At 57.7% G+C, this 27,645-nt stretch overlaps 2 protein-coding genes across 2 annotated transcripts; one reads left to right on the top strand and one right to left on the bottom strand.

Moving 5' to 3' along the window:
- The first annotated feature begins 1,821 nt into the window (after nucleotides 1–1,821).
- On the top strand, nucleotides 1,822–14,431 carry LOC119095886 (mRNA-capping enzyme). The gene is made up of 13 exons (XM_037218744.1): nucleotides 1,822–2,108; nucleotides 4,658–4,873; nucleotides 5,356–5,548; nucleotides 6,681–6,792; nucleotides 7,192–7,295; nucleotides 8,731–8,956; nucleotides 9,386–9,487; nucleotides 10,215–10,350; nucleotides 11,213–11,335; nucleotides 12,193–12,378; nucleotides 12,715–12,815; nucleotides 13,182–13,372; nucleotides 13,830–14,431. The coding sequence occupies exons 2-13, from the start codon at nucleotides 4,664–4,666 to the stop codon at nucleotides 13,952–13,954; spliced, it is 1,809 nt and encodes a 602-aa protein (XP_037074639.1). The 5' UTR covers nucleotides 1,822–2,108; nucleotides 4,658–4,663; the 3' UTR covers nucleotides 13,955–14,431.
- Nucleotides 14,432–16,412: 1,981 nt separating this feature from the next.
- LOC119094972 (basic phospholipase A2 homolog 1) lies at nucleotides 16,413–25,792 on the bottom strand. Its single transcript, XM_037217882.1, has 3 exons — nucleotides 25,641–25,792; nucleotides 23,039–23,160; nucleotides 16,413–16,767 (listed from the first exon to the last, which is right to left on the bottom strand). The coding sequence occupies exons 1-3, from the start codon at nucleotides 25,790–25,792 to the stop codon at nucleotides 16,532–16,534; spliced, it is 510 nt and encodes a 169-aa protein (XP_037073777.1). The 3' UTR covers nucleotides 16,413–16,531.
- Nucleotides 25,793–27,645: the final 1,853 nt, after the last annotated feature.

The raw sequence follows: 27,645 nt of genomic DNA, 5'->3' as shown, positions 1-27,645 counted from the left end.
AATATGTCAGTTTACGCTGCTTACCCTGCCTCCCGTGTCATATTTGTCCATGCGGAATGTTGATCTGGTATGTGGTGACCTCTAGAGGTCACGGCTTTTATGGTCTGGTGGCAAGCCGAGAGATGCATTCGTACTTGGGATGGCCCGCACTTGAAGCAATTTTAAGGAAAAGCGAAGATGTTGGGATTCTCCAGTACCTTGTGTCTTGTGCTGAGCCAGTGGAAAATATTGGGTGATGCGGAATGCCGGTAAGTTTCTAGGAAGAACAGCAATCTCTTTCGATCTGTTCGGGCTAGTACTGTTTGAAGGGGATTTTTGACACCTGCGTAACGTTCCGGAAAGGATGGTATATAGCATACAACATGTTTGTCAACGCTTACGGTTGACCTGTTTTGACCTCTGGAGGTCGAACCACCCGATGCCTTACACAGAGCTGTTACTTAATGTAGCTGCGCATCTTTGACTATCTCAAGTTTAAGTTCAGTTAAAAGCGAACGAATCGTCGATTGCTGCTGAATATGGATATCAAACTGCAGCTGCTAGCTTCACGTATGCAAATATCAAACACTCGGGCAGTGCGTCACAGAGCTCGCACCCCAGAAACCACACAATCAAAATGTCCGATCACCATGTTTACAAGTATTCAGAAACGATGTGAATATGTCCACATAGAAATACACACACACACACACACACACACACACACACACACACACACACACACACACACACACACACACACACACACACACACACACACACACACACACACACACACACACACACACACGCACGCACGCACACACACACACACATATATATATATATATATATATATATATTAAATATATGTATTCATAAATCCATAAATCCAGCCAAACGATGTAAACAGCAGGAGTACGAGAACATTGCGTATGAAGCATGCGGCGCAAAAATTGAAAATACGAGTAATTTCGGAATTAACAAATACGAACGAATAGGAATGCGATACGAAGTATTGCGTGCACGAAACACGGTTCAATGCGCGGAAAAAGGACCATGCGTTGTGTAATATTACAGTGGAAGACATCAGCGCTGAATTCTACTCGTTACATTGGCCATCCTGAGTTGATATCACGGTGTAATGTTTACGTGGTCCACTGGTATGTGAGACCGAGGACTGAGATTCGGCCATAGCCGTCAACCCCGCTTCTGTCAGGCCTAGGTCGCTCCGTGTGCGGAACGCATACCGGATAGCTCCTGGGGCGAAAACCCGCGCGGGTCACGCATAGTGCAACTAATTTCACGCTCCAGCAAGCAGTCGACGCCACATGAGGGCCCGACTACCCATCCACTGGGGTATGCGTGGCGATCTGGTGTGCTTTCGCTGCCAGGGTTGACTCCACTTCCATCGGGGTGCATTCCAGACTGAAACCGTTTCTGTTTCGGCTGGGATCAAATTCGACAAAATTCCGTGCTGAACCTCTCGCAGTTATGGTCCGAATCAGCCCCAGACACTGAGAATCGGTGTTTGGATTGCTTTCGCACTAGCGAAATCAAGTGCTTGTTTAGACGTACATTGTAAGCAAGCTATTTATGACCAGTTCGGTCCGGACTGGAATTTTGGCACTTGGACTTCAAAAAGTTACCTATTCTTTCCATAAAATGCCGATATTTGTGTGTTTCAAATACATTTCTACAGGAGTCCGCCCTTATTATTTCGCCTCACAGGCTGCCAGCAAGGGGTTAAAGCAACATTAAACATTTAGTACTCGGTAGTCTTCTCAGGCCAATGTACGCTTATGGCGCCGTAATGCATTATTTGTTACATTTCCAGCGCAAGCGTCCTGGAAGCGTCAGAATTTGCAACAGCGCGGCTGGTTGTTCGTTGTGGTGCAACATGTGTGTTGAGTGGGGTCGCGTCGGTGGAAAATTGGGGTTGGGATTGGTTAGCAATGCGTGATTTGACGTGAATAAGCGTCGAGAATAGATGACATCTGGTGGGTCAGTCTAAACAAATCTCAGCACTGGTTTTCTTCGACCGGTTTTACTTTCACCAGCTTCGTGTGCATTTCCTTTTTAGCATAGGGTATTTGTCATCGCACTGACAGCTTGAGAAGCCCTGCAAGGTATGCATTGTGTTGTGAAATATTTGCCTGCTTTTGCCTCATCAAACTTTGCACTGCCGGGCGTAATTTAATGTTGGCTGCTGGCTCGGTGCATTATTGAAATGGCTGAATGTCCACTTGTTTACCTCGTAGCAGACATTTAGTCATGTAATGCCATTGCAGCTCTGATTCACAAATAACAAGGTCTAATCTTTTAGATATTGGTTTTGTGGAACTTTGCTGCTGAACATGATCAATATACTCACAAAAGTCAGATTTTTATCCATGACAGGTAAATGACCATTTAAATACAATATATGTAGGGAGGACATATTTTGGGATTTGAATGTATTGAAAGAGGTGGGTAAAATATTGTCAGTATATATGCCAGATTACACATAAAGTAGTGTCCCAGCCTGCATATCATTGTAAGTGGTAATTATCATTATCATCATAAATGTGCCAGTATGATGTCTGGAGCAGGCAGGGTCATACCTATATACAATGGTGAAGTGCCTCATTTGGGGCAGATTTTCATCCTCACTCAAAAACATTCTCATCAGCCTCTAACTTTCTATGATCTCACCTGTTTTGCATTTTATGGGGGTGCACCACAATGTTCTCCATACTCCAATAGGGTATTTTTCCAAAATTATGGTACATTGCCACAAATAAGAAATTATGCCCTGCTACTGCCCCAACAACACCTCATTGAAACCTGCCTTGGGTTGCAGGCCGATGGCCTAAAACATGGATGGGCTGCCTGCTGAGGATCAAAATGAGTCTTTTCTCCAGGCAAAGATCAAATTTTATGTGCTAAGTGATATATAATTTTAGGTATATATGGTATATCTGTGATTGTTGTATTTTCCCAAAAGAGATCATGATATAGTCCAAGCCCTGTAAAGCCACAATTACTACCACTGCTTAATCAGAAGAGAGGTAATTATAAAACAACAGTAGATGAGGATGTTATGCCATCATCTTAGCTGAGATTTAGTGAGACAAGCAAAATGGAAGTTGTTTCACAAAGGAGTGGGTATGAATCAGGGTGAACTCAGAATTTGCATCTAGGCTGAGGACTTTTGTTATGTAGACTAGCAATGTCTGAAATATGGTTGAGCCTTTTGGGAAGCAATGTCAGAGGTTTGTTAATTACAGTGTGCAATAATGGTGATATTTACCAATTAGCTTGGCTGTTACATACAGCTGACACTGTAAGGCATTGGCTCTAAAGCAAGCACGTGGATGCCGTGCAAAAAATTGGTTCCAGAAACTGCCCTTTGCCCAGCCTTCAGATTCCCTGCCAGAAGGCTGGGAATCTTTTCATGCATGTTATTGCTTCAGGCTTGGGGCTTTAGTGCTGACCATTGCAAAGTTTGTGCCTGTAAGTGATCTCACCATTCTCGCCTGCTTACTTATAAAGCTTCACCAAACTTTCAGCATGCAGCTAGGATAGGTATCTGCCTATCCACCTTGCTAATGCAATGTCCTGTAGGGCTCTGCAGACACCGAACATGATTGCTAGACCTGTATGACAGTCACATACTCATGTGTGTGAGAAACAGGCGCAGAGCTGTTGGATTACACAACCACAACTTAAGATTGTTCATAAGGGATACCCCACAGCTGGCATGTCAGGTTTGCCCTGAACTTGTCCTCTGTCACACTGGCTTAGACTGGACATATTCAATCCTTGTTAGTGAGATGATACCCCATTGGTTTTGGTCCAGTCAGCTTGGAATAATGTTAATCACTTCTCCCTGTCTGGCTAGCAGAGACCTTAAAGTTGTCATCAACAAATTTGCAGTGTTGGGGATTGTCTCCCTAAAATATCACTAGTCATAACAGCTACCACCTGTTGATCTTATGCCAGGTCTGTCAGGGTGTTCTCAGTGCATATGGCAGGAGCCATCAGAAATGATCACAGCTGGCACTGCAGGCCAAGCAACTCCAACCTCAGGTGTGATAATATTTCAAATCAAGTGACCCAGTCCAGTTGTCACACTTTCTAGGAGGTAATGTATTTGCAACCTCGCACATTCCTTTTCTCTTTTATGTAAGTACCAAACATGTAATTGTTAGGCAGTGACACTGCTGAAGACTGTAAAGGCTGGTCAAAACCATGTGCAGATCTAAATGACCTGGCATCACAACAAAACAAAGTCAATGCAGTCAGATGGAGGAGAAAATAGGCAGTCACACAAAAATGTAAAACCGTGGTTGTATGTGTGACAGGTGTTATGCCATCAGGCACAAACCATGGATCCAGCAGTTTTGGGACTCTGGTATAAGGTTGTGATAACTCAGCAAAAAGTGCAGGCAAAGGGGTGGAACCAGCTATAGGATGTAGGTGAACATACCTTTGATGAATCACTTGCAATGCCAGCAAGTTCCCACCCACTGGATGTGCTCATTGCTCATTAGTGCTCATTAGCACATGCTGTGCCTTGTAAACACCCAGTGCTCCAAGTCGTGAAAGGGAAGTGACCACTCAGCAGAGTGGTACACAAGACTACATGGCCTATACATGGTCCCAACCGAAGTGTTGAGGCTGGCCTGGCTGGCAGGGCACCATGAACGGCGCTGGCGGCGGCCCCTCGTCGGCGCGCGGCCCGGGCCCCGTGCCGCCGCGCTGGCTCCAGTGCCCGCGCAAGGCGCTCACCGTCGTCGACGACAAGTTCCTGGCGTTCAAGACGCCGCTCTCGGCCTCGTTCGACGGCCAGGTGCCGGTCGAGTGTCGCTTCACGCCTGGCATGCTGGTGGCCTCACTCAAACAGTACAAGGTGAGGCGGTAGCGGGCACGCACGCCCCGCGGCGCGCTGCGGGAACAGTGGATGCTGGGGAGGGGAGGAGGGGGACAGAGGCGGCAGTTTGTCGTGTGGGGCGGGTCGTGTTCCTCCCGGCGGAGCCGTGAGTCACGTCAGAGTCAGTAACTGCTGGGTTAAGAGGTGTTGGGGCAGTGACTGATTTGTAAGTTCGGCGTGGCTTTCGTATCCGCGTGGCGGGAAGGCGGCTGGCAAACCAGCGCAGGGTCAGGACCATGTGGTGAAAGGTCAGCTTTGTCAGTTTAACAGTGATGAGCAGACTGGCTCTGACGGGGCTGGATACAACAAATGTGACAGTTCGAGTGATGTGTTTGGAACAGTAAAGGGAGAGAACAACCTTTAGCTGAGGGTAGTGTCGCCATATGACATCCCATGGTCAAAACACCTCCCAAACCTGGCTGAAGTGCGGCCCCTGACCCCCGCTTCCCCCGGCCCGGCAGGTAAAGCTGGGGCTCTGGATTGACCTGACCAACACGAGTCGCTTCTACCCGCGCGACGAGGTCGAGGCGTTCGGCTGCAAGTACGTGAAGCTGCAGTGCCGCGGCCACGGCGAGACGCCGTCGCCGGAGCAGACGCGGCTCTTCATCGAGGTCTGCTCGCACTTCATCGCCAAAAACCCGCTGGAGATCATAGGTGGGCGTGGCGGAGGAGCTGCCAGGCGGTGGGTGAGAATGGGTTCGGCGGCTGAGACGGCGGTGGCAGCGATTTATCCGAACTAGAGACTTGCTTGGCTCTCAAAAATGTACGAGCTGGTGTTGTGAAGTATGATGTTGCAAGTTATGATAGAGCAGATGGATCATAGCTCATATGCGGCGTTCAGTGTCATTACGTGTTGTCAAACTCAGTAAGCATGCAGAGTGATGCATGCTGCTAGAGTTGTATGCGCCATACCCGCCGTGCTACGGACTTGTGGAGCGAAGTTATTTGAGTACAGTAACTAATGAATCCAGTCAGTGATTAGAAAACCAAGGTAGGAATCAGGCCATGAGTGGTGGTTTAGTGCCCTGAGCAGGCTGTTGTGCTGTCAATCGGTCGTGTTGTGCAGGCGGGGGAGATCGTGTTGTGCAGGTGGAGGAGGCCGTGGTGTGCAGGTGGAGGAGGCCGTGGTGTACAGTCGGAGGAGGTCGTGTGCAGGTGGAGGAGGCCGTGGTGTGCAGGCGGAGAAGGTCGTGGTGTGCAGGCAGAGGAGGCCATGGTGCAGAGGCGGAGGAGGCCGTGGTGTGCAGGCGGAGAAGGTCGTGGTGTGCAGGTGGAGGAGGCCGTGGTGTGCAGGCGGAGGAGGCCGTGGTGTGCAGGTGGAGGAGGTCGTGGGTGCAGGCAGAGGAAGCCATGGTGTGCAGGCGGAGTAGGCTCGTGTACAGGCAGAGGAGGCCGGCGGAGGAGGCCCAGGTGTGCAGGCAGAGGAGGCCGTGGTGTGCAGGTGGAGGAGGTCGTGGGTGCAGGCAGAGGAAGCCATGGTGTGCAGGCGGAGTAGGCTCGTGTACAGGCAGAGGAGGCCGGCGGAGGAGGCCCAGGTGTGCAGGCAGAGGAGGCCGTGGTGTACAGGCAGAGGAGGCCGTGGCGTACAGGCAGATGAGGCCATGGTGTCCAGGTGGAGAGGGCCGTGGTGTGCCACGTCACCTTTCGCCCCGTCCGATCGCCTGTGGGCGTCTGTGGTCTGGCTTTTGGCCGCCGCCGGCTCGAGCTGGTCGTGTCAGCGCACGGGGCTCGCTGCGTCGCCTCTGCGCCAGCGTCGCTTCTCCAGCCGCCTGACCCTCTCCGGCAGGGATCCACTGCACACACGGCTTCAACCGGACCGGCTTCCTCATCTCGTCGTACCTGGTAGAGAAGTGTGACTGGAGCGTCGATGCGGCCATCGATGCCTTCGCTCGTGCTAGGTGAGCCGGCGGCTGCCGCACCTATCCGAGTACTACACCTATCCTATCCGAGACGCCCGCCTCCCGCGCCGACGCTGGGGGGGGGGGGGGGGGGGGCGCTCGTGCTGCCTGTGACCGGCCGTCGCCGGCCTCGCCGCGCTGTGCTGGGCTGATGACGGCCGCCCCTACTGACGCCCACCTCCTGCGCCGACGCCGGGTGGGCGCTCGTGCTGCCTGTGACCGGCCGTCGCCGGCCTCGCCGCGCCGTGCTCGGCTGATGGCGGCCGCCCCCACTGACGCCCACCTCCTGCGCCGACGCCGGGTGGGCGCTCGTGCTGCCTGTGACTGGCCGTCGGCGGCCTCGCTGCGCCGTACTCGGCTGGTGGCGGCCGCCAGCGCTGACGCCCGCCTCCTGCGCAGGCCGCCGGGGATCTACAAGAAGGACTACATAGACGAGCTGTTCCGGCGGTACGGGGACGTGGAGGACGCACTGGACGCGCCGGAGCTGCCCGACTGGTGCTACGGTAACTGCTGCCTCCTCCTCCTCCCCTCCCCGTCCGGTGCCGGAGCTGCCCGATTGGTACTACGGTAACTGCCACCCCCTCCTCCTCCGCTCCCCGTCCGGTGCCGGAGCTGCCCGACCGGTGCTACGGTAACTGCTGCCTCCTCTTCCCCCTCCCCGTCCGGTGTCAGAGCTGCCCGACCGGTGCTACGGCAACTGCTGCCTCCTCTTCCCCCTCCCCGTCCGGCGCCCGAGCTGCCCGACTGGTGCTACGGTAACTGCCACCTCCTCCTCCTCCCCTCCCTGTCCGGTGTCGGAGCTCCCCCACTGGTGCTACGGCAACTGCTGCCTCCTCGTCCTCCTCCCCGTCCGGTGTCGGAGCTGCCCCACTGGTGCTACTGTAACTGCTGCCTCCTTTCCCCCTTCCCCGTCCGGCGTCGGAGCTGCCCGACTGGTGCTACGGCGAATACCACCTCCTCCTCTCCTCCCCGTTCGGTGCCGGAGCTGCCCCACTGGAGCTACGGCGAATGCCACCACCTCCTCCTCTCCTCCCCGTTCGGTGCCGGAGCTGCCCCACTGGTGCTACAGTGACCACCGGCACCTCCCCCTCCCCGTCCGGTGTCGGAGCTGCCCGACTGGAGGTGCGGTGACCACCATCTCCTCGTCCGCCTCGCCCGCGTCGGGGATGGCCGTTCAGCGTCACCAGGTGGTGTATGGAACAGGTCTTCTTCGTCCTTTGTGGAACGCCAAGCTGTGTGTACGGACAAAGTTTTACAAGAGAATGAACAAATGTGTTTCGCTTGAATAACAAGGCCTTGCTGACCGACAGACTGAAGGGCTGTTAAGTATTGCTAGCCATATAGGCAACAAAGCCCTGATGTGTTGCGCTTGTTGCGAAATGGAAGAGTGGCATTGGGAAAGTACATGTTGATGCCGTCACTGGGGTGTCTATCGTGATTGGTGTGTTTTCACAGCTCGCCTGCTGTTGTCGCCCGTCTCCTGCACTCACCGCCAGATACATGTTATCTGAGCCCTCCACTGGCATGACCTCTGGCCGCCCCGACACTTGTCCCCATCCCTGTCGAGTGGCATCTGAGCTCCGGCCTCCGTCCTGAACCACTCCGACTAAACCGTCGCCTCTGGCGCTGCCTGATGCGGAAGTCGACGCGTGTTACAGACTGCCGCCTGACGAGAGCGTTCCTCCTGACCTCCGTCCGGGAGATCTGACCTGACCTTTGTCCGGGAGGTCTGAACTCCTGACCTCCGTCTGGGAAGTCTGACCTGACCTCCGTCCGGGAGATCTGACCTGACTTTTGTCCGGGAAGTCTGACCTGACCTGACGTCCGTCCGGGAGGGCTGACCTGGCCTCCGTCTGCGAAGGTCCGGCCTCCGTCTGATAAGTTTTGGGCTGACCTCCACCTGCGAGGGTGTGACCCCACTGTCCGTCCGACCGTCAGAGGAGGCCAACAACGGGGTTGACGACGACGGACACCCGTTGCCGTCGGATGCGGACGAGGCGGCGCCCGGCGGCGGCGGCGGTGGCGGTGGCGGTGGCCGCCGGCGGGAGCGCGTCAAGAAGAACCCCCAGTTCATGGAGGGCGTGCCGGGCGTGCGCTCCATCACCTCGCAGCCGCGGCTGGGCCAGATCCAGAAGCGCATCCAGCAGATGTGCGGCTGGCAGGAGTGAGTGGGGACGGCGCGGGGTGGGGGGTGGTGGGGGGAGGGGAGAGAGGGTCACGGTGGAGGTGACTGGCGCAGCGGGAAGAGCGGTGTTGCGGAGCGCGGCGGGAGGGAGCCGGAAGCGTGCTAGCGGCGGTCGCGGAGCCGGGGCTGGGTGCGGAGCGGTGGTCTGTGGCCCGGCGCCGCCAGCTGGTCAGTTCAGCATCGGACGTGGACGCACCGAATGTGTCTTGAGTGCGCCGGGTTCTCTGTCGGGTGGAAGAGCCGCCGCCGCCGCCGCAGGGCGGAGGCCGGTGGCGCCCGGCGCGTTACGCTGTGTCGTACTCGTGACGCTGACTCATCCGCCCGTGCGCCGTTGCAGGGCGCTTTGTACTGGTGGACGGTCGTGGCATGACCTGACCTTACTTGACCTGAGCTTGCTGCCGTCCGCAGTAGCGGCTTCCCCGGCTGCCAGCCGGTTTCCATGGACCGCGACAACATCCTGTTCCTGCAGGACATGCCTTACAAGGTTTCCTGGAAGGCGGACGGCACCAGGTGGGTGGTGACGTCGCTGCGTGACGTTGGGGGGGGGGGGGGGCTTGTCATTTAGTCTGCCCACGTTTACAACGTCATATTTGGGGCAGGCACGCCGGAACCAAGAACCACGGGGTTGGTCACCGGTTGGGGAAATGGTTGCCATTGTAGTCGGCGCGCCCGAAAGCCCAGACATCATCATTATCATCGTTGTCGATGACTGTGGAACTCGAGTGATATTCGGGAAATCGGGAAAGGGTCTATGTGAAAAGTATTTAGCGGCATATGTCGCTTTGCAGAGTCAATGTCATAAGCAATTCAATTATTTGGGCCTGACGTCTCAGCGTCCGTTTGGACCATTTCGAGACGGGATGCCTGTATCAAGCACCATGTGGGATACGGTAGTGGTATGACTTGGGCCTGAACCCACCACCGTGAACTTCAGAGACTCGCTAACCATTTTGCCACCATCGCTCTCCGTAGTAAGCAGTTGAAAGTGAAGTGAGTAATTCAAGTTAAAGAAGGTAGTTAAATAAAGCGTGTAACTGAAAGTAAAGTAACTAATTAAGACCGCATAATTGGTACGATATGAAGCGCGCTGATTTGTAATCGTGTGGCGATTGGCGGCGTGTTGTCTGGCACAAATACTTGCACGTGTGGTAGAGTTGGCTCATCGAGCGGCGCTGCCGCGTTATTGACGGGAGTCGAGCCGACTGCGTGGGGCGTGACGTCACCGGCCGGGCCGCAGGTACATGATGCTGATCGACGGAGAGGACCAGACCTACTTCGCCGACCGAGACAACTCGATATTCAGGGTCAGCGGTCTCACCTTCCCCTACCGGAAAAATCTCAGCGAGCATCTCTCCGACACACTCCTGGACGGGGTAGGTTCATGCGCTGCGGACACACTCCTGGACGGGGTAGCTTCACACACAACGGATGCACTCCTGGGCGGGGTAGGTTCACACACAACGGGCACACTACTGGGCGGGGTAGCTTCACACACAACGGCAGTCAGAATGCGTCGGAAAACAGGGTGTGATCCTCGCAGTTTGCCACAACGAAATCGAGACCTGGATGGAGTCGTGGTTTCACTGCTGGCGTATGCGGTCCTGTTCTCTATTTTGCTGTACTCAGCTGTAGCATGGGCGGAAGGTGGGCCTGGGCTCCGGCCGCCCCTCAAATCCCGCGTGCCCCTGGTTTTACATCGATTTCAGTTGCAATTTGTGGGAACGTAATGCCGGGATGGCTTTTTAGCCAATCTTTGCCTAGTGTCCATTTTTGGGAAGGCTTCGATCCAATATTCGTCCTAGATCAACTTCACATCAACAGATAACTTCCGAAATACTCAAACGCACCATATAATGCGGTAGCACGCCTGCCCTGTGCCAACCTGACTTTCTGACACGTATTAATCGGGCGTCATAGACGAATGACAGCTCCTGGGACCCGTGCCCGCATGCCTCGACTACGATGGTCACGTGTTCCGCTCGCCGCCAGCTGAGCCGCGGCGATGGCCTTGATGGCATTTTGGGCTAACGTGTGACGATTCTGGTGATGGATTGGATACTAATGCGCCGATAAATGACTTCCAATTAGCACGGCGCGATACACGTGGTTGGATCGATTCCCGACACCTTTAGCTGCCCAGCCCGAGGGTGTGACCGCACCCTGCTGGACGGCGCCAGCGAAAATATCCCGCGACGGGAATCGAACCCGACCTCACGACGGCCATCCGCCCCGCAGGAGATGGTAATCGACCGCATCAACGGCGAGGACCACCCGCGGTTCCTGGTGTACGACGTCATCCGGTTCCGCGGCGAGGAGGTGGGCAAGACCCGCTTCGACACGCGCCTCACCTGCATACGGGTACGGGACGGGCTCGGCCTGCCGACCGTGGCGCCCCCGGTGGCAGCCAGTGCGAACGTCCGCTCCGCCTTGCCGTTGTGCGAGGTTCGTTGAGTCGGTTGGCAACGTTCGCTGTCATCCGATGTACCTGTATGGAGAAGGTGGGTTGAGACGCCTGCCGTCCCGTTCTCTGCATCTGGCACGCTGCGCGGATCATCCGTGCTTGCAGAACCGTGCTTACAGAACCGTTCCGTTCTGCCCGTTCCGTTCTGCCCGTTCCGTTCCGTTCGTTTCCGCCCCGTTTCGTTCTGTTCCGTTCCTCTCCGTTTCGCTCCCTGACTCGCGCCACGCGCGGCGCGATCGACGGCCTGTTGGTACGTGGGCCTGCCAGAGAGGCAGACTGCGACGGGTCTGCCTGCTGGTGGCGCCCAGGGCGCTCCTGTTTCAAGGCCATGCCGCTGTCATGGCAACGTCTGTTGCCCTCTGCACCTGCCTCCGCAAACCCAGTCTTGTTGTTCGTGCCCGATGCAATCTCGACATGTCCTTGTGTTACACGTACTCTCCACGATATGTGGTGCGAGAATAGCCAGGCGCTTGTAGATGATTTGTTTGTGCGTTTGCATTTGACACACGGACATGTGCCCGACATGTGTCCATGTGACATGTGTCCGACATGTGCCCTCCGTTCTGCGTGTTGAGCTAATGTGCCTGATGTCGATGTACTGGTAGCATTGGGCGCACGTCGGAACGGCGGACAGCCAGAGTGACGGGCGAGCGGCGAGAGCAAGCATTGCCAGGCGGACGTTGTGCGCTAGAGATAGAGCACGTGGCATAACTTCACGCAAACTGTAACACACCGCGAACGATGTGCCCGGCAGAAGGAGATCATCGACGCGCGCCACACGGCGGCCGAGGCGGGCCGGCTGGCCAAGGGCAGCGAACCGTTCTCAGTGCGCGCCAAGGACTTCTGGGACCTCTCTCACACGCACAGCCTGCTGAGCGACAAGTTCTGCCGGTCACTGGGCCACGAGCCCGACGGACTCATCTTCCAGCCGCTCAACGACGTGAGGCTCGGGCGGCGCGGGTGGCGTGGGACGGCGTGCAGTGCGGTGCGGTGGGGTCAGGGCGGCCGTGTCCGATCGGTTCACGGAGCGCCGCCGGGGAGGGCCGCTGGCCGCGCGGACGGGGTCGGGATCAGATTGACGAGGTCAGAGTGCTCGTGGGAAGGGACGAGATCAGTCGCCACTCGCGGGGACGTGACGTGCGGCTCAGAGACGGCGCGGAGGCTGTGTAGCGCGCTGCACTGCTGGGTAAGACGCTTCTGCCGGCGGGCCCCGCACGCCCGGCGCCTCGTGTGCCGGTGAGTGAGGACTGTCGTGACCTCGCCCCCTCCCCGGCAGCCGTACGTGCCCGGCCGCTGTGACATGGTGCTCAAGTGGAAGCCCGCCTCGCAGAACTCGGTCGACTTCAAGTTGAAGATCGTGAACGAGGGCGGCGAGGGGTGAGTGTTTATAAGAGGCGGGGCAACCCCGCATCACAGACCCGTGGGCGATTGTTGTTCGCTCTCGGAAGCATGCCGTTCCACAACTCGACTCGTATAGAAACTTCGAGGTACCATTGTGAGATAACTGGGTACCAGCTCAACCTTTACCCTCTTGCATTGCATTCGGAAATAAAGCGTGCTTGTGTTTTACCTCAACATTTGATCCTTGGGGAGAAACAATTCACCGGCATCGGCATCGGTCCCCGATCATGATCGAGGATCGGCGCACGCCGCTGCCGTGAGTCCGGTCCGCCTACGTCACTGGCAGTGTCGTGCCACGCCTGGTGTTCGGCCCAGCGCCTGACCGCGGCTCGCGCCGCCCAGGATGCTGCCCAGAAAGGTGGGCATGCTGTACGTGGGCTCGCTGCAGTCTCCGTTCGGCAAGATCAAGGTGACCAAGGAGCTGCGCGAGCTGAACGGCAAGATCATCGAGTGCACCTACGAGAAGAACCAGTGGGTGTTCATGCGCGAGCGGACAGACAAGAGCTTTCCCAACGGCTTCGAGACGGCCAAATGTGAGTACGCGGTGGGACGGAGTGAAGGCGTGCGGCGCATCAGGCGTTTAGCTGTTGAGGCCGCCTGGGACGCTCCCACGTTCGTGGTCCGCTTTTGCCAAGACCTGCCCGCAGCAGAGCTGAGGTCTATGAATGACGTGTTGCGTTGCTAAATCTTGAGAGTCTGAGTCGCCGGAATGGTATTGCTCGTGCTCTTATCGTGAAGCGTCTTCCATGACTGAGGATGGCGCCTTCAGAAACAGAATTTTACATTATCCAGAAGCGTTTTCGAAGTCCCTGTACTCGCCCCATGCCAGGTTTAAAATCAGCTGTCATTTGACCTCGGCTCTCGCCAAATGTCGCTGCTGACCAGGCTTCATCTCCGGCCCGATGTACGTTCTGTTCCGAGCCCTCGGCTCGTGTCACGTTCCCCCTCCGCGTCCTCTGCGCCGCCGCTCACGCCAGCCCGCTCCGGCAGCCGTCTGCAACACGATCCAGCACCCGGTGACGCGCGAGATGCTGCTCTCCTTCATCCGCGACCAGGCCAAGCGGCGGCCGGACCACGACCTGATGCCGCCGCCAGCCGCCAAGCGACAGCGGTGAGCGCGGCCGGCACCGGCGTCCGGCGGCGGCGGCGGCGCGGCCGGACCCGCGCTGACTCGCCCCTGGGACGCGCGCGAACCGCCGTCGGAGCGCGGCGAGACGCGTGTAATGACGGCCGAGGGGCGACTGGCGCCGGGCGGTCCGCGAGAGCCGCGCGACACCAAGTCCCGTAACGTCGGTGATTTCGGTGACGCCGCTTGGGGACGCGCGTCACCGGTCACCGCATTGTCACGCGCGGCGCCATGTGTCGTTGACTATCGGCTGTCGTGCCGGTCGCCCTTGAGGTCCGGCTCGCGCCGCGTGACCCGGCCGCCCGGTCGGGAGGCGGGGCGCCCGCGACCCAGCGGCCGAAGCTCCGGTCGCCGCCACGCCGCGCCGCTGGTGTTTTATTCGTGTTCTGGCGTTCGCCCTCGGCGCCGCGTCCCTGTTCGCGAGAGCACGGTGTCCATTTCTTCTATTTATACAATACAGATTACGAGGCAGCGCTCCGTCGGCTGACGCACCGGTGGGGGGCGCTGAGTGGGGCACGATGGGCCAAGGGTGACTGTGCTGTCGCCAAATTCCGTTTGGTCCGACCGCCTAGAGCTGTGCCAACGTCAACCATGGGGATAATGCCGTGATGGCGCTCTAAAACGTACATAGGTCTCCTCCGCTTCTGTGCATGGCGAAGTTCAGGCGGATTATACACGCCCGCGAGGTGTGGTCAAGAGGACGGATTATGGGCGCGGTTGTCAACCTTACCCACCGCTGCTTTGAGGAGCCGGCTGTCCTCGCCTCGTCCGAGCGCTGGTCGCTCCTCGTCCTCACCCGCGTGCGCGTGCGTCCGAAACGTTCCAGTGTCCTTCATCCCGTGACAAACAGGCTGCGCTCGTCTCCGGGCGTGTATTGGACCCGGTATGGCAGGAGGGACGTTTGTACTGAGGCCCGGCCGCGGGGACCCGCGGTCCGGCTCGTGAAAGACATAACACGACAATGTGCCCGGCGGCGGCGGGCCGGCCCGCCCGCGCGGGGCGGGTCACACGCACCGGCATGCGCGCCGCGCAGGACTCACTGGCACGCGCAGGGTACGCGCTCAACAAGGAAACGTTGGTGCCGGGGTTTGATTGGAATCACGCGTTCAACAACATCCTCTTAGCTGCTAGGAGGTACGCTCTCGCTCTGATTCGATCGGAATCACCTGCTCGCCGTTGAGTTCACTAGCGCGGTAGTGTACACGGAATTACATGCTAACACGGGTTTGAACGATGCGTAGGGTTGCTGGCGGCCGCTCACGCCCGGCACGGCGCGTCCGCGGGTGCTGGTCAGCTCGAGTCTGGCCAGCAGGCGCTGCCAGCGGCTCGCGGACGGCCGCTGGGCGCTGACCAGCGCGGTGTCCTGCACAGAGGCGGAGTATTGAATTCGAACCGCGGTGAGCAACACGGGCCTAGCGATGGGTTAATTACAGTTAGCACACATACAGTTTGAAACGCCGTTACTGGAACGGACAAGACGGTGGGATAAGCGGTAAAGTTCGGGATGACACGTATGCTATTCCTTCGATCTTCCGCTCTTGTAAGCTACTAAACCTTATGATCAAGTCTCCTCATCGACCGTCTACTCCCAGTCATCGCACGGAACCGCACACAACTGCATGCACACTTAACTTCGAATGGCTTGACATTGCAGTACGTATTCACAGCAGACGCGCAGGGCAGGAGCGCTCGGGTAGCACCGCATTCGAACGCATTGAGCTGTTGAGAACTGCTCGCTGCGAGATGTTCTCAACACGACGCCAGGATCGCATCGAGCCGTTGAGAATTGCTCGCTAAGAGAGAGGGCTGCACAGCTGGCGGCCGTTCCAGCCGCAGACCTCGCAGAACGGACGCGCGACGCCACAACGCGAACACGAAACGGTCACCCGTGTACACAGGAAACTGGCGCGCTGTTAAGGCGACGCCGCGAACAAACCACATGCTATTGTAGGAACACCGTTCTGGGTAACCATCGCTAGCGCGCTGCACTGCCGTGGCGCACCAAGGCAGGTTTCCCGTGACCCACCCGGGGACACGAAGCCCGAATCCGTGCCTTATGTAACCCGACACACAGGCGTCAACATTCGCCCTTCTCGCAAACGTGCTGCGCTCTAGGGTCGCCGCTTTGTGCAATGTTTAAGACCAAACGACATTGCGATACGCGTGGGTCAGTTAGCCGTCTGTATGAGGTAACCGGGGCACACGCGCTGTCGTGTCCCAACAGCGCGGAAGATTTCGCTCTTCCGCATAGACGGCATGTACTGAGAAATACTGGGACCAGAATGTCATCGACGCCGTGGCCAACACGTCATCGATAATCCGACATGGACTGCGGCCTCTCTCCCTCTCTCCCATTGCAAAATTGGCACCGGTGGGCTCACGGTCCGACAGAAGCGTACGCTTTTCAATGTTCGTCTTGTGAGACGCCGTCAACGACCACACAGCGCTTCCCGGGCGTCTTCTCGTCCGCGGCTTTCCGCACGCCATCTATCACCGGCCATCGGATACAGTAGTTTTCGGATGCCACACAGTGGTTCACGTCCGCCGGCTGGCCATCTGCCGCCGACTACCGGAAGTAGTCGTTCTCGAAGCTGTCGCCGCCGAAGGCCTCGTAACTGTTGTCGAGCCGGTTGTGGTACGGCATGGCCTTGCGCAGACCGAGGAAGAGGTTCTGCCAGTGGCGCAGTGGCGAGCTGGCGCAGACGGGCCGGCTGGTGGGGCACGGGTAGCGACGCAGACACTTGGCGAACTGACGGTCACATTCGCAGAGCTGGCCCGCACACGCGCTGCCCGAGCCGGCCACTGAAACCGGACACGGCTTCAGACGAAATGTCGGGGCGGCGGAGATACGCTGGCCAGGGGCCGGAGACCGGGTAAGACAGGCCAGAGAGGAGGAACAAGATCACGGCGACCACGACCGGAGGCAGGGACGGTCGGGCCAGGAAGGAGAGGCAGTGACCACGGCAACCTGGAAGAAACCGACAATAAAGGGATGGATAATCGCGGAGATGCACACCATAGCTGTGATCACAAATAATATGCTAACCACGGCCCGAACCAATAATACGAAAGCCAAACACAATGCGATCGCTTGTCTGGGGAGCTAATGCGCCAAGTAACCAGCTATGGTAATTTTGCGAACTACACTTAAGGAAGGGCTAGGCGTCAATGCTTGAACATAAATACAGCAAAGAGCACATCAAACACGGATCAGAGGGTGAGCTGCATTAACAATTGGCAGATGGACTGTATTTAGCAACAGCGGCCCGACCCGGCTTCTGCGAAGCTTGTGCAGAAACTTTTCGCATGTCATTTTACGGATTTTGAATTTAATTTGACATTAAGCGGGTTTCCCGCCAGCCCTCAGGGCATCGTTTTATTCAACGGAGTACAGGAAAGATGAAATTAAGAGTGAAAGCAAGCCACCTCTTCTGGGCAAATGGAAAACAAAGTCAAGTGATAGACACGAAAGGCTATGTTTTGGTGTTTGATGTGACAGCGGGGGCCAAGGATAACGAACATGAGCGAAAGAAAAGTAGATCATTTACATTGTCCTAACGAAGTGTAAAACACTACCGTCAGCACAGAGCCTCAGGAAGGACGCCTGCCTTTCAGACGTTTTCGTTCTAAACACGACAGAGTACGGCAGCGAGCGGCGTACCTACGCGACAATCGAATTGGTCAGCCCTTCACCAGCCATGCAAAGCCAGCTCTAGCTCGTCGCCGGTCGAGTTAGGCCGACGCCGACAAGCGTGGCTTTCCTTGTGGCGGAAAACCTCACGAAAGTTTTAACGTTGCACAGCAGCGTTCATAAGAGCGTCCAAGCCGTTCTGTATTCGATAGGTCACAGAAGCTTTTACGTGAACCTGTGCAGAAAGGGCTGGAGACGGTGTTACAGGGTTCACATACCTGTCCCGTGAGTCTTGATAAGAACGTCATACTTTGTGAGAAGGGTCCTGATCAAAGGAACCAGGAATTACTTCAGCAGTCGCAGGGATGTCATTGAGGAGCTCGCAGAAAGCGTGACAACGATGCCAACGATGAGTCGCTGAAGGAGCCGTCGTGAGGTGGCCAGTTGCTGGAGGAGCCGCCGCTAGTGTGTCGTCAGTGAAAGCGCTGTTACGTCACCGACAGACGTCACCGGAGGACTAGTCACTGGAGGGAATTGTCACTGGGGCAGCCACTGCGTGACAGACCCTCGCCGGAGAAGCGGCGCGGGAGGAATGGTCACTGAAGAAGCCGTCATGGCGCGCGGAGCGTCACGGTTCCATTACCGCTTCGCGACATCGACACGGCGGTGACGCCACTGCTGTTCTGGCTGTGTCAGTGTCGAGCTGTTGCAGAGGGCGCGGGAGGGTGCAACCAGCGACAGCTGGCACATGCGGGCATGCCTTGCGCAACATAAAGCAAGCCATTCGTCCACGCAAATCATGCCAAGCGCGTGATATTATGAGAGGCATGCTTCATTTCATTACTCATGCGACGCGTTTGAAAAGTCTTCGATTACACTCCGCCAGCCGTTGAGAGGGATGTTGAGATTGATCGCGGAAAGATAACAGAAGTTGAGGTCGCACGGCCTTTCAACCGGATGGTACTCCGAGAACTACCCTGTGTCTTCGTTTGAGCAGTGTGCCGGTACAGACCCACGAACTTTTGCTCGTAGGACCATGAGACACGCAGTTCATGCAGACGTTTTGCGCAGCTTTACATAAATCGATGCGCACCTACTTGACCGTGACAATCGCCCGCAATAACCACAGAAATGACTTGCAACGGCGTGACACCTTAGGGATGGAGCTCTGCCAGCAATACTGACTCGCTTGCGGTTCGGCTCACTCCATAACGTCACGCTCTTTTGTAACACCTGTTGAAAAGCGCACGTCACACTAACTGATCAAGCGTGTGTGAAATAGCTGCCACGCTCCAGGAACTAACGATCGGTTTCGGCCGTTTTCCACTCTGCAGTGGTGCACGAATCAGGCCCGATTATGATTGCGTACCTTAGCTGCACGGGCGATACGAACCTGTGTGGTTTTTCTGTCAGTGGCATCGGGGCACTGTGGTTTGCGAATCTGCAAACCCACTTCCACTGCCACTGCCAAGCTGCTAGTGGTGTGTGAAAATCATTGACCCAGAGGGATGTTGATAACCACGTTTACAATGAGTTAGACGCGTGAAAAGCGGGGTCTTGGACCAGCGGTGGTCCTATGTGACTGAGCATGTCGAATCAAAGCCTCGACTGCGGCACCCCGCCAACGCCACTCCGCGTGGCCACTCACCGTGACAGCGAGGTAGGCTACCAGCGCAGTGCCAGGGGTAGGTGACGAAATACTGCAACAGGCTGGCGCACCTGGTCTGCTGGTAGCATCTATCGTGCAAGTAGCAACATCTGCAATGAGGCCGGCCGGCCCCGGTTAGCCCCGAGATCAGAGGTCACCTGAGGTCACCAGAGGCTACTCAGTGTGATCAGGGGTCACGTGGTTGCCCGCCTGGTGGTGGCACCCGGTCACATGCCTCGATCAAAAGCTGCCTGACGCGAGGCTTGCGACTGAGTCGGTCTGCAGATCTGTGCTTCGGTGAAGCCCGTCCTTGGGCCGTCCGTCCCTGCACCGTTTGCTCCCGTGCCGTCCATTCCTGTGCAGCCCGTCTCTGTGCCACCCGTTTGTGTACCGTTCGTCCTTGTGCCGTCCGTCTTTGTGCCGTCCGTCTCTGTGCCACCCGTTCCTGTGCCGTCCGTTCCCGTGCCGTCCGTTCCCGTGCCGTCCGTTCATGTGCCGTCCGTCCTTGTGCCGTCATCAAATTCTGCCCCGTGGCGAGCACGCTGAGCGTCCGCAGCGTTCCGCCTGTGGCTGGTGGTCGTATGAGCTATTAACGGTTTTATTTGCAGCGGCGGCCATGTGCATAGCCCCCATGGGTTGCTGGTCGACGCAGCCAAGCCATGACGGGCTGAGAGCATGGCGTGGTCAATATGTGAGGTCGTAAGATGATTTTGGCCAATAATGGCATGTTCAGTCCATTACACATTCTGAGGTTTTGATGATTGGAATGCTACAGCGGATGATCGAACGCCACGCTTACACAAACGCGCGTTTGTGACTTATGGCAATGCCATCAAGGGCGTCAGCCTGGTATTTCGCGAGGACTAGTGCGATCACGGGAGGGACGTCGTTACCTCGCTGGGCTAAATTTTGCGCTGTCATGGTGCTACACAAGCATTTGCTCGCCGCACCACACACATGGGAACAAACAAACGCCATGATTAGCTGCGCTGATTCCGGTCTGCCCCATGCCTGGTTTGTTATCAGCGAGCAAGCCTCGGCGGTCGGGTCTGGGCCAAGGCCAGCACCCACGAGCCATGTTTATGTGCCGGCTTATCCAGTAACCACCAAGCCTCAGCCCGCTGTTTAAGAGGCCGGGCGCAGCGCCTGGCCGCTCTTGCTGAGCCGTTACCTTCTTCACGCTCAAGGCTGTCCATATTCAGCGTTCTCTGCGGTCATGGTCCGAGCGCGCGGTCGGAACGGCAGCAGCCTTGGCACGATGCGGTGAGTAACGTGCCGTGCGGATCTGTAACCCGAACCCTCCCCCACCGGTCAGCGGAGACCAGACGCCTTGGCACAGTGTGGCCTGTAGCGTGCCGTGCGGATCTGTATCCCGAACCCTCCCCCACCAGCCAGCGGAGGCTAGGCGACTCTCGAGTCCCTCGGCGGCGGGGCATCTGGCGGGGCTTACCCGCCTTGCGAAACGAGGAGGTTTCGCAGTCGTATCTAAAGTGTCGGCAATGGAGAAAGAGCGAGAGAGGCTGGAGGGTCTAGGGAGAATCTTGCGAAAAACCTGTCAATGGAGATGAACCCGCGGTCTTCAGTTTGGCCCCCAATTGGTCAGTTTATCACCTCTTTCTCCAAGAGCACCTATTTGCTGGTCATTAGGCGTCAGCTCAGGCAAGAATGCCTGGTGACACCTCTGCTTCATTCGCACAAAACGGTTTGCATTTGGCGATCTCGTTACGAAATCCTGTGCGGACTTGTTTCACCTGACCTGATCCCCGACAATGACCAAACACTGCAGAATACTGCAGACGACACCTAGGAATCGCCAAGGCAGCATGATTATTGGCGGTGGCTTTCACTGCTCCTGCCGGCGACAGCCATTTCGTGGTGGCGTAGGCATCGACCATCACCCTTCAGCGGATTTCTGCCGATAAAGGGCCCGTGCAGACAAAATGGGAGCTTCTTCTGACGACAGATAGCCTGTTTCTTTGATCTTCTCTTGGAGCAGCCGACAGCGAATTGGACTCCCTATCACGGTGGTGAAAGAGGCCGGAAAACATAGGTACAGCGCGGGCGAAAAAAACTCTTTAGTCTTGCTTTTTTCATCACACATTCGTGAACAGAGAAACTCGCTGCGAGCACAAGCAAAAACAGTTACCCTCTGGACCACCAGATTCCAAAACATCAGTCAAATGGCTGTCATCCACCTGCCCACCTCTCACTCTTTCGTTAGACCCGAGACGCCGGGCACAACCCCACCGCCTCCCCGCGGGAAGAGGTCAATGCCACAGCCGCCGTCCCGGCCAACGCCCCCCCCCCCCCCCCCCCCCCCGCGCGCCATGATCGCTAACGCTGTTCGACGGGGTGGACGGGAGCTGGTTCAGACCCCGGGGCCGCGGTCGGGAGGCACAATGCTGGAGTGCGGAGTCAAAACAAAACGATTGGCGAGGCGCTTGCCCCGCACCACGTCCCGGTCGCCGACCCGAGCACGGGGCCAGTGAACGAGCAGCGTGGGGCCACGACAGCCGACGGAGGGGAGCAGGGCTGGCCAGCGGAGCCGGGAGGGAAGGAGGGCTGGCCAGTAGAGCCGGGAGGGGAGGACGGCTGGCCAGCAGAGCCGGGAGGGGAGGAGGGCTGGCCAGCAGGGCCGGGAGGGAAGGAGGGCTGGCCAGCGGAGCCGGGAGGGGAGGAGGCTGGCCAGCGGAGCCGGGAGGGGAGGAGGGCTGGCCAGTAGAGCCGGGAGGGGAGGACGGCTGGCCAGCGGAGCCGACGGAGGGAAGGAGGGCTGGCCAGCAGGGCCGGGAGGGAGGAGGGCTGGCCAGCAGGGCCGGGAGGGAAGGAGGGCTGGCCAGCGGAGCCGGGAGGGGAGGACGGCTGGCCAGCGGAGCCGCGAGGGGAGTAGGGCTGGCCAGCAGGGTCGGGAGGGGAGGAGGCCGGCTACCGGAGCCGGGAGGGGAGTAGGGCTGGCCAGCAGGGTCTGGAGGGAAGGAGGGCTGGCCAGCGGAGCCGGGAGGGGAGGACGGCTGGCCAGCGGAGCCGCGATGGGAGGAGGGCTGGCCAGCAGGGTCGGGAGCTCCAGTGGCTGCCGGTACACTCGCGGGACCCGTACGCTCTGCCCAGATCTGAGCCGGCAGAGAGGTCAGGTGAGTCGGGATCTCACACGAAGACCAGTGTGTTGTGACTGGCCGGAGATTGTGTCGCGCTGGAACGTTTTTTTTTAAACGAGGAAAACATTGCTTGGACTGATGCGTATGCGTTCAACGCGCATCCTAACCAACCTCTCATCTTTTGTGTTAAGAATATATTGTCTTGGCCCTCAATCGGGGCTCTTTCGTTGCTGCATATCTCCGGTGGAATAACTTATACTTATCTCAGCGTCGATCGGAACACATTTTTTCGATGAAACGTGGTTTGTAGCCTGCAGAAGGTTCGGACCTCTCCATGCGCCAGGTGGTACCTTAAGACGGTCACGTGTCAAGTGACCAGCGTCATGTCACGGTGGCACGTGCCCCCGGCTGGGTCGCGCCGGCAGTCGGTCACGCGTCCGCCTCCGTCGCGTCGCTGCTCCGCAGGCCTCCCTCAGCGAGACCACCGAAGCACCGCCCGACGACCGCACCTGTCAGCCTGATGCGTAACCATCGCAACGCCCCCAGCCGCCCAATCAGCGCCCACAACCGTCAGCCAAGCCATGCGTGTGAAGCGGGCGGCAGGCAGTGCGCGGCCGGCCGCCCCTGCTGCCACCTAGCGTCCTCGCGGGGAAGGTCGCGGCGGCCTTGCGCGACCTTGTGGGCGGGGGCGGAACTCACCGCAGGTGGGCTTGCCGTCCTGGCACACCCACTTGTAACGGGACACATAGAAGGAGACACCGAATGGGTCAGTGAAGCAGTGGTTGGCGCGCCAGTAGCACCAGTCGTGCTCGTAGCAGCAGCTGGAAGCAGCGGCTGGGTCAGAACGGCGCGGCCAAGCGCTGAGACCGTCGGTTGACGCTGCTCGGGCCGAGCGTTTGGGCGGAGGCCGGTTAGAAGCGCCTGGCGTGCGCTGGGAGCGTTTGAGTGTAGACAGGGTGCTCATGGCAGTGGCAGGTCTGGGCACGCGTGTGCCTCGTGGTAGGGCAATGCTTCGTCTTAATTACATAGATCGTCAGATAATTTCCCCAACCCCTAATTGAGCTGTATTTTTCAGCGGGACCTCTATTCAGCAATGATTCTGATTAACTACCACACGTTTTGCCCACACTTCATCTAAGTGTCTAAGTTCCTTTTTGGCCAGCGCGTTTGGTTCTACGTCGACAGCCACGGACTCAGTCTAGGTGCCTGCCAATCATAACATCCTGATCACACCACCCAAACACTGACATCACAACTCGAACGTCAGTTTTCTTTCTGTCTTGTAACCAAACGGGAGCGCAAATGTATCGTTCGCATGGTTCACAGACATAAAACCTGCTGCATGGCCGCTGCCGCGCCTGGCCCTGGATGGCTTCCTGCACTGTATTATTGACCGTCACTGCAAAGACCCTTGCCGGATTGCCAACCCGGTAGGCTGCCAAGCCTCACAGTCACTCGCCTGAACGAGGAAATGTCATCACCTCGCCATGCACAAGTGGCATTATGTAAATATATTAGAACGATTGCACGGCGCAGGTATGCGATTATTACAGACAGGGAAAATTACCAGCAATAAATGTGTCGCAATGAAGCGATGACAAGTTATCACCTCGACAACTTGCGGTGACATTTGGAAACCACTGGTGCAGTCCAGCCGACCTCCGACAATTAAAGTGCAAGCCTGCACAATTTAAAGCGATGCTTGATTCCGTGCCATACCAGGGAGGAATGTTGCGCGTTCTTAGTCACTGGGAGAGCAGTGAGCTAGCTGCTTGTACTGAAGTTAGGTAACGTCCTTGAGCACGAGGATCCTCAGTACGGATAATGCGCAAGCACAGCGAAGCGATGCCACTCGCATACACAGCAAGCGTCAAAGTCAAGCTCCCTTGCGAATGGTATCATTATCTATGCAGTGTATGCAGAAACAGCGCTGAAAGCGAACACACGAATAGCGTTGCAGCATTTCATAACCGGCTGAATCACGACTGGGGACGGCCGGTGTCGGGCCGTGACAAGAACGACTGGGGATGGCTGGTGTCTGGCCGTGACAAGAACGACTGGGGACGGCTGGTATCTGGCCGTGACAAGAACGACTGGGGACGACGGTGTCGGGCCGTGACAAGAACGACTGGGGACGGCCGGTGTCTGGCCGTGACAAGAACGACTGGGTACGGCGGTTGTCGGCCGCGACAAGAACGACTAGGGACGGCTGGTGTCCGGCCGTGACAAGAACGACTGGGGACGGCGATGTCCGGCCTCGACAAGAACGACTGCGGACGGCTGGTGCCCGGCCGTGACAGGAACGACTGGGGACGGCGATTGTCCGGCCGTGACAGAAACGACTGGGTACGGCGGTGCCCGGCCGCAACAAGAACGGCTGGGGACGGCTGGTGTCCGGCCGTGACAAGAACGACTGGGGACGGCCGGTGTCGGGCCGCGACAGGAACGACTAGGGACGGCGGTGTCCGGCCGTGACAGGAACGACTGGGGACGGCCGGTGTCGGGCCGCGACAGGAACGACTGGGGACGGCGGTGCCCGGCCGTGACAGGAACGACTGGGGACGGCCGGTGTCGGGCCGCGACAGGAACGACTGGGACGGCCAGTGTCCGGCCGTCTCTGGGGACGGCTGGTGTACGGACATGACAGGAACGAGCCCGGCGGAGCCTGACGGGCAAGAACGGGCCCGATGGACACCGGCGTGGCGTTAACAGCAGAGCCACCCGTACAGTCACAAATGAGACGCGGCCGATCCCAGCGGGCGGGACGTGCGAAAATGGGGTGCCTGGGAACACTCGACCTCGTACTGTATAAACGACCAGTGCGGTTGCCTCGCATGGCTGCCCACAGAGTCGACCACGTGACTACGTGACGTGTCTTTTGCATGGTTGCTTGCACGCTGCCTGACTCCATGCCCCATGACGGCTGTGTGGTCACGCACATGTCTCGCTTGGTACCCACCTTTATGGTGTTCATCAGCTGCGAAAATTTTCGATTCAACGGTAGCATGCGGCCAGGTCCAATACTGGGTACGGCGATATCCGTACTTCCATTGTCTTTCAGAAGGACTTGGTTACCCTTGGATATCCGTGTACACGAGATGTCATCCAAGCAGATTAGATTACGGCAACCCAATCAGCGTGAAGAAATCCCGCAGGCGGTGATGCGACAGCGACGGCCCAAGACGCCCCACGACGGCGCGATACTCTGGTGCGACAGCGACGGCTCAGGACGCCCCACAACGGCGCGGTACTCTGGTGCGACAGTGACGGCCCAAAAGCCCCGCGACGGAGCGATACTCACTGGTCGATGCCGTCCACCACGCGGCCCGAGCCGAGGAAGCCACAGTAGCAGCCGTAGCCCTTGTAGGCGATGGGACTGCAGCCGGTGGCGCACTTCATCATGTCGCCCAGCTGCACCACATTGCGCTTCCGGCGCGAGTGAGTGACCAGCATCCAGCGCAGGTCAGCAGCGCTGGTGCCGGTGCTGGCGCCGGCCGGCGCGGCGGCGCCCAGCTCGCTGACCGAGGTCAACAGCTCCTCGTAGTCGCTGGGGTCGGCGCTGGCGGGCGGCAGCGCGAGCTCCGCCGCCGGTGACTCCCCGAGCTGGCTGGCCACCGCTGAGAACGACAGCCGCTGTCATACACTGGGGGCCTGTGCGGAGTGGAACCTCCAGCCGACAAATAAACGTCATAGCCATCGTACAACGCGATTTGCATCGTTACTTTTAGTGATGACAGCGATGTTTGATGGTGCAGCTATTGGAGTGGCGCACAGTTACAACCCATTTGTAAGCGACTCTTCCTGCAGAGGTAAATAAAGAAGTGTCTGCCACCGGGCGAGCGCGTTAATCCTCACCGCGTGTAGCCCTGACCCCCCACACAACCCTAGCGCCGTGACCCTCCACTCCGCGTAACCCTAACCCCTCACTACCCTAGCGCCGTGACCTCTCACTCCGTGTAACTCTAACCCCTCACCACCCCAGTGCCGTGACCCTTCACTTCGTGTGTCCTTGACCCCTTACTGCCCCAGCGCCGTGACCCCTCACTCCGTGTGACCGGTGAGGTCATACCTCATGCGGTGTGAGCGGTGCGACGCCCGACCAGTGCCCAAAGAGATGACGATGGTTGGCGCAGGTGCGACGTGCGAACCTTGATATTAAGCATGTAACAAGAACATGAACAAGCAAGTCCAAGTGGTTTTCGACCAGGGACTGCAGTGAAGAGCGCCGATGGAATCGTGTTATACTTTTATCTTATTAAAAAAATAAAGCCCTTGTCCATTAGTAAGTCAGGTATTGGTTGGCATGTCTCGCAACACCGTTCACAGAAGTTGAAGAAAAAATTGCGGTATAAGGATATTTTTCATTGACTGATGATGGGGCCACCTGCTCGCGTAAGCCTCACGACCAAACACAAACTATTAATGTGGCTTGTGAGTTGTACAATATTTCATCTTTCTCAGCAGCAAGTAGCAATCTAGCTATGCAAATAAATGCAACCAAATTCTTAGAGAGCTGCACCGACGGAAAACAGATGGGGGGGGGGAGGGCTCATCAAACATTTGATCAACGACAAAATCCTCATCGCAAGTCATGCCGCTCAAATGCCGTCAATCATCACAACCGTCGTTCACAACCGCTCTATCCGCCGTCACGTCCACCTGCTCTGTGGAGCCCTCGGCACCACTCTGGCCCCGGCGCCCCTCCCCCTCCCCCCTCCCCCCCGCCGCCGCGGCCGCTGTCAGCCGGCGCCGGGGCGTGAGAAGGCCGCCGCTCGGTTGGGTCACACCGCGGCCCGGGCGGGTTGCGCGGGCAGCCCCCTGGCGGCATTACCTCACTGGCCGGCACCACCAGCCGTCCGCCGCCAGCTGACCCGGTCACGGTCACGGGACCGCGCGGCGGAGGAGGTGGGGAGGTCGACCGGTGAGGAGATGTCTGTAGTTTGGAGGATCTAACGTGTTCTTCCGTTCCGTGGGGCTGCTGGGATGCGTAAAGGCAAGGTGCTCAAGGCAATCACATGCGGATGTTGCTTATGCTTTTAGACAAATATGGATGGTATGTAGCGTATCAATTCGTCGCGAACACTACCTCATGTGTGCATATTTGATGGCTGTGGTGGCAAAACTTTGGATATTTTCGCGGTAGTAATATACACCCTTGCACCGAGCAATACGTTCGTGAAACCCACAAACCGACCAGAAACAGGAAGGCCGTCATGTGCCCATTGCGCTCCCGACCACCGGCTGACTGTCGTGGGCTGGAGCCGACCAAGTCAGACACGCTCGACAGCTGAGGCAGGGCGACCTGA

This window comes from Pollicipes pollicipes, unplaced genomic scaffold (assembly GCF_011947565.3).
Source record: "Pollicipes pollicipes isolate AB1234 unplaced genomic scaffold, Ppol_2.1 Scaffold_4219;HRSCAF=4965_pilon_pilon_pilon, whole genome shotgun sequence".
Taxonomy (NCBI): Eukaryota; Metazoa; Arthropoda; class Thecostraca; order Pollicipedomorpha; family Pollicipedidae; genus Pollicipes; species Pollicipes pollicipes.
This window is presented reverse-complemented; position numbering and strand designations above follow the sequence as displayed.

What these genes read in the sequence shown, in the direction of transcription:
- LOC119094972 (XM_037217882.1), bottom strand. Translation starts at nt 25,792, where the DNA reads ATGCTGGTCACTCACTCGCGCCGGAAGCGCAATGTGGTGCAGCTGGGC. An exon ending in GTGGTGGACGGCATCGACCA is followed by an intron (nt 23,161 to 25,640) that starts GTGAGTATCGCT and finishes CGCTGCTTCCAG; the next exon opens with CTGCTGCTACGAGCACGACT. An exon ending in GGACGGCAAGCCCACCTGCG is followed by an intron (nt 16,768 to 23,038) that starts GTGAGTTCCGCC and finishes GTCCGGTTTCAG; the next exon opens with TGGCCGGCTCGGGCAGCGCG.
- LOC119095886 (XM_037218744.1), top strand. Translation starts at nt 4,664, where the DNA reads ATGAACGGCGCTGGCGGCGGCCCCTCGTCGGCGCGCGGCCCGGGCCCC. An exon ending in GATGCCTTCGCTCGTGCTAG is followed by an intron (nt 6,793 to 7,191) that starts GTGAGCCGGCGG and finishes CCTCCTGCGCAG; the next exon opens with GCCGCCGGGGATCTACAAGA. An exon ending in TGGAAGGCGGACGGCACCAG is followed by an intron (nt 9,488 to 10,214) that starts GTGGGTGGTGAC and finishes GCCGGGCCGCAG; the next exon opens with GTACATGATGCTGATCGACG.